At 35.9% G+C, this 6,269-nt stretch overlaps 1 protein-coding gene across 1 annotated transcript in view; it reads left to right on the forward strand.

Moving 5' to 3' along the window:
* The window catches only part of zgc:194887 (uncharacterized protein LOC571819 homolog), a 4,513-nt gene extending 77 nt beyond the window's left edge, over nt 1-4,436 (forward strand). The window contains exons 1-2 of the mRNA XM_048192084.1: nt 1-227; nt 1,925-4,436. The exon at nt 1-227 is cut by the window's left edge and continues 77 nt beyond it. Coding sequence (XP_048048041.1) covers nt 104-227; nt 1,925-2,619 — 819 coding nt within the window. The 5' untranslated portion in view covers nt 1-103 and the 3' untranslated portion in view covers nt 2,620-4,436. The remainder of the gene's footprint in view (nt 228-1,924) is intronic.
* The last annotated feature ends 1,833 nt before the right edge of the window (nt 4,437-6,269 follow it).

Here is a 6,269-nt window from a genome sequence, read left to right on the forward strand (position 1 = left end):
GGTGCCGGGGCTGAAGTCCAGCTGATAGTGAGACGCTTCTCTCTCTCTCACAGTCAGCGAACAGTGTTTCTCTGCCGGTCCGGACTGACTCTCAGGATTCAGGATGCTGATGTTGTGTGTTTGTCTCGTGCTGCTGGCGTGTGTTCGGACTGAAGCGTCTCCTGCTGAAAACATCCATCTGCTGGCGCCAGAGGAGCACAAACTCATCCTGAACCTCGGACAGAAAGGTCAGATCGCAGTTCATCTGTGCTTAAAATCAACACCGTCCTGACAAAACCAGCTGACAAAAATATGCACAAAGAACGTTATGATTACGTTCCCAAAACGTTATTTCTGAATGTTGTCTGAACATTCAAAACATCCAGTTCTGTAAATGTTTTAAAAATGCCTGAAATGATTTTCCTCTCAGCTGACGTCAGCTAGATCTCTTTGTAATCATGTTAATGTGAACTAAATCATGTTAATAATCAAATGTTTAGTTCTTCTCCTTTATAAAGTCACAGTCATTATATAATATCAAACGCTTCTTTTTTGAGGCTCTCATTTCTATGATTTCTATGAAATACTAGTTTGTTTGAGTGAATTCAGGGCAGAGTTTTTAACTTTACTCCACTAACCCATTCTTACATTTGACCTATCAGAGCAGAGGTCAAAGGTCAAGCAGGACTCATATAATTAGTCCTGATAAAGAGTAATTACATCAGGTTAACAAACACTAGATAACGGCTTCTGATTAATAAAGAGACTGATGAAAGACCTTCACAACACTGTCATTCTAGTATTATTGTACACCATTATATTATTAATATTTTAATTCACTTTTATTATATTTTTGGTTTTTCATTTTTAGTTTACGTTTTAGTAATTTTATGTGCTTTTTTGGGTGCGTTTTTATAAATATTTATATTTAGCTTTATTTTTATACATTTTATATTTGTTTATTTTTTAATTTTAGTTTTAGAAATTTTTAGTACTTCAATTTAAACATTTATTACAGTTAGTTGCCAAGGCAACATTTCTTCTTATTTTTCATTTTTTATATTTCTATGTAGCTTTCATTTATTTTTATGTGTATTTTTAATATATTTAATTTTTTTTAGTTTTTGAAATTTTTAGTAGTTCAACTTAAACATGTTTTTCAGTTATTCCAAAGCAAGATTTCTTATTTTTCATATATATATATATATATATATATATATATATATATATATATATATATATATATATATTCTTTTATATCTTATTATATTTTATTTTAGAAATTTTAGGGCTTCAACTTAAACATTTTACAGTTTCTTCTATTTATTACAATATTTCTTCTTATTTTTTTAAGATTTATATGTAGCTTTAGTTTATTTTTCGATGTTTTATGTATATTATTATTTTTATTTTAGAAATTTTAGTACTTCAACTTAAATATATTTATTACAGTTAGTTGCCAAGGCAACATTTTTTATTTATTTATTTATTTATTCTTTTTTTTAATATTTCTGTTTGACTTTAATTTATTTTATATATTTTATTATTTTTTATTTTAGTTTTAGAAATGTTAGTACTTCAACTTAAACATATTTACTATTATTGTTAATAATAATAATAATATTTATATTTGGTTTTAATTTATTTTGTATATATTTTTATATATTTTTCAATGTTTTATATTATTTATAGAAATGTTAATATACACATATATATATATATATATTTTTTTTTTTTTTTTTTTTACTTTACTTCACAAATTGTAGTACTTTAACATAAACATTTAGTTAGTTAGTTGCCAAGGCAAGTTTTTGATTTAATAGTTATATTTTATTTCAGCTTTATTTCCAAAAACGATATATTTAATGCTTTCAGCTTTAGTTCTTCAGAACAGCGTCACTGATGAATGAAGAGAGTTCTGACTGTGACTCTTGTTGTGTCTCAGAGATTCCCCGGGACTGTTATGAGCTGTGGCAGAGCGCCGGCGGTCAGGCGCGGGACGGCCTGTACCTGATCCAGCCCGGAGCTTCGCCCATCGCCGTCTACTGCGCCATGCACGAGGGCGGATGGACGGTCATCCAGCACATCACGGTCAACGGCAGCGTGGACTTCGACCGCGGCTGGAACGAGTACAAGCGAGGGTTCGGATCCCTCACCGGGAACCACTGGCTGGGCAACGATCACCTGCACCAGCTCACCGCCGGACCCGTGCGCTACAAGCTCGCCATCAAGCTGGTGGACAAAGACGCGGTGACCAAGACAGGCGAGTACGACCCGGTGCTCGTGGAGGACGAGGACGCCCAGTACCGCCTGCGTCTGGGTCCGTTCCAGGGCACGGCGGCGGACGCCCTCACGCTGGACACCGAGAACTACCTTCACGACAACCAGCGCTTCACCACCAAAGACCGCGACAACGACAACTACTTCCAGAACTGCGCCAAGCTGGAGTTCCAGGGCGTGGCGGGCGGCGGCTGGTGGTACGACGCCTGCGCCGGCGCAAACCTCAACCGCAGGAACGTCATCTACTGGCAGAAAGACTGCAACAAAGAACACTTGTGCAAATATGCCTGGATGATGGTGAGGCCTTCAGATCAGGTCAAAGTCATCCGGAGCGGAGACTGTGCCAGAGACGAACTCTGACCTCACTGCTTGAGTTCCAATACAGTCACCCAAACATCCTTTAAACAAGATATACTTACCCGAGAAGCCAAATCTTGCTTTCAGAGGAATCTAACGCAATTTGGTGATGTTTTTGCTTACATCAAAAAAGAAAAAAGTTGTCAATAAGGAAAGAAAAATAATCTGAAAAGGAAGATTATTTTTCTGACCCCAATGGCAAACATATTTTTTCTTGTTTCAAGGCCCGTTCAAACCGAGCACGATAACGATAAAGATATAGATACAAAAATAGTTCTAAATATAAAAGAATAGCACAGCTATAACGATAACGAGGAACGATATCGTTTTCAGAACGATTTTTTTTCCAGCCATTGAACAATAAAACACTCTCCGCCAATCAGAATCCATTCTAATTTAAGGGCTCGCGCATTTAAAATGGCGGACGACGTTGCGGAGAATTTAGTCACAGAGCTCCGGAAAAAATCCACCGTTTGACAAGTTTTCAAGGATACTTTAGGCTATATAAAATGTATAAATGGAAAAAGTGTTAATGATGAGATCATTATGCCAGGCTAGCAAACAGTGTAATATAAAATGACCTCAGGTATCCAGCGCTGGTTTCGACAACATTGTTTTGCTTCCTTTGAAGTTTGAAAAAGACGAGGTGATGTTTTTATTCCACTATTGACTACATCAGCTAAAGTCACCGTTAGATTAGATCGATTACACAAGATTCACTCGAAATATAGCATGCTGAGGACATCTGCTGGTTAAAGCCTGTAAATGCAACAAGAACAGCAAAAACATGTTCAATGACGTTGTACAGTTTGAAACCGCAGCGCGCGAGTTTTGAATAAACAGACCGTTATTGTTCGTTGGTGTGAACGGGCCTTTAAGAATAAAGTTCACACAATTCTGTTAGATTTCTCTGAAATTAGGATGTAAATTCATCTTTTTTTTTAAGGATGATTAGATAAAACAAGACAAAAAATTCAGGGTAAGATGTGATTTTTTTGCAGTGTAGGGATGAATTATTAACCCATTAAACACATGACGATCAATAATCTATTTCTTTTTTATTCAATAAACATTTAAACGTCAGATTAATTTGTACTGAAGAGTGCAAAAGGTCTCATAAAACTGTTCACACACATGATTACAGGGAATCAGACCAAAGACGCACTGAAAATTATAGTATTTCTGTCTTGTTTTCCAGTACAAATATCAAAAACATTCTTAAATCAAGATACTTTTACTGGAGAAGAGAAATGACCTGAAAAATGCATCAAATTGAAGTGTTTATGCTCAAATATCTGTCAATGAGTCAATCTCATTTTTTTTTATTAACAAAACATATCTTCAGTCATTTTGTTTCTCCAGTAAAAGTATATTAATTTAAGAATGAAAACAAGACAAAAATAAAGTTTTCTGCAGTGCTGTTTCAATCCTCCAAGCAATAAAGCCGACGGAAATCGAAAGTTCTGACATGTTTTGTTCACCTTCATTGAGTTGTTTACGGCACATTAAAATGAATCTTCCAAGCACCTACAGATAAAAATCACACACTGTCATTAAACAATTTGTTTCCTGAAACGCAGACGGCACGACAGCATCATCAACATGACAGCAAGAAACATCCAGATCCGTTCCAATGAAATCACTGCATCTTCAGCTCCTGCAGAGGAGAAATGAAGCGCTTCTTTGTCATTTTAAAACTCTTATAATGGCACAGTAAGGCATCTGAAGTGGGTACAATCGAGCCTTTGAAATGTACAACATTAGCCCTTATTAACACTGTCACGGTAACACACATGAATAAAATCATCACTGAGCAAAAACATGATGGTGTGTTTGTTCTGAGAAACTCATCAACACCGACGTTCATCTTATTCTTACGACTGGATCTGCATCATCCCTCATATTTGATGTCAGTGGGAGGTTTATTTCCATTAAGGATCAGTGTTGTGAAAGTGTCTGAACATCACACACAACCGCTTTAAAGATTTCACACGCATGAACCCAAGAGTTAAAGGAAAAGTTCACAGAAAAATGACAGAAATACTATTAAAGGGGGAATTCAACGCTGGCAAGATGGGCTTTTAATAAAACTTGTCTGTAGAAAGGTGGTGAAAAAATGAGTTGCCTTTTCCCAAAAACTTCAACACCCATAATGCATTTTTGATTTTTGGGAGTGCATAAATGCAAACTATCTGTAATTTTAACAAAATCCTGGAGCTGTCAAAAATATGCTGGATGATGCGTTTTAATTAGGGATGTACAATATATCGGCCGATAAATGTTCATTTTTAATGTTATCGTTATCAGCCCAATAAGAAAATTTGGCCGATATATCAAAGCCGATAAATAATGGATTATTTCTTTCAGCTGAGACACTTTTTTTAATTGGTTTTGTATTGCTTGAAATCACTTCAAAAAGGAAAACACAGTTAAGTGCAAATATTATAATGAGAACATTATAATTGTGTGCTTGGGGCATGGCTGTCAATGATGAGACTTTTGTTTTTGCGTCTCAAAAATTATATAAATTTATTTTGATTTAGATTTATCGGCTTTCAAATGTAAAGAATTATCGGTTATCCGTATCGGCCAAAATTTTCATATCCCTAGTTTTAATTCATCCTTTTTTACGTGGGCTTTTGCTGACAAATACACTGAGAGATCTGGAATCAGGTAACATGGAGAAAGATCATTTACAACACATCATTCGTTTAAATATTCTACCGACATTAAAACGACACAAAACTGGTTGAAAATCTGCAAACTTTTCCTTTAACTCAATCATTCCCTTCTCAAACATGGTAAGGATTTACAGGAGACTCATAAGGGCTAGTTTTATGGTACATTTAGGACTCCTTTTTGAGGTGAGCTAAACTATAGTGATCAAAAGTTTGGAATAATTAAGATATTTCTGAAAGAAGTCTCCAAGTCTGTATTTATTTGATCAAAAAAAAACACAAAAAAAACCCAGTAAAAATTCTGAAATATTATTACAATTTAAAATAGCTGTTTTCAATTTGCCCCTATTTGGGTGTGAGCAAAAACACACCGTTTTTGTGTGTGTCCCTTTAAATGCAAATGAGCTCCACTTTCCAGAAGAGGGCGGAGCTTTAACAGCTCAACAACAACAAAGCTGGAGAATCTCACGCAGCCAAAATGATGAAAGTGTTCAGCCTTACATTGTTCAAACCGGAGTCGACACTGATGGAGAGACTCAGGAAGAAGTTACAACTTTTAGACGTTTCTGAATGGTTAGTGGATAAATTGATGTAGTTGCTGTGGAGTTGATTCAACTCATCCACTAGCATGTGCCGTCATGTTCATCTTTTGTGTTGAATTGACCCTCGTTTGTGAAGCAGTCCGGCGTAAAATGACGGCATTTACAAAAACAACTCTTCCTCTTCTCTAAAGCAGCCCAACATGGCCCCGCCCCCTTTGTTGAGTGTTCTCGGGGGCGGGGTTTATGTAAATTTTAGGGTTTGTGATGTCACAAACCTGGGATGAAGCTCGTTGTAGTTTCTACCAGCCGTTGCGATTTCTGTAAAAGAAAATATCTCTCTCTGCATTGAACTTTGAGCATCATAACTTTGCAGATGTTGTTTATGATCAAACAGCAACTAAAGTTAAAAAAGTCAAATCATAATCAACCACGC

The sequence above is a fragment of the Megalobrama amblycephala genome, linkage group LG5 (assembly GCF_018812025.1).
Source record: "Megalobrama amblycephala isolate DHTTF-2021 linkage group LG5, ASM1881202v1, whole genome shotgun sequence".
In the NCBI taxonomy this organism is placed as follows: domain Eukaryota; kingdom Metazoa; phylum Chordata; class Actinopteri; order Cypriniformes; family Xenocyprididae; genus Megalobrama; species Megalobrama amblycephala.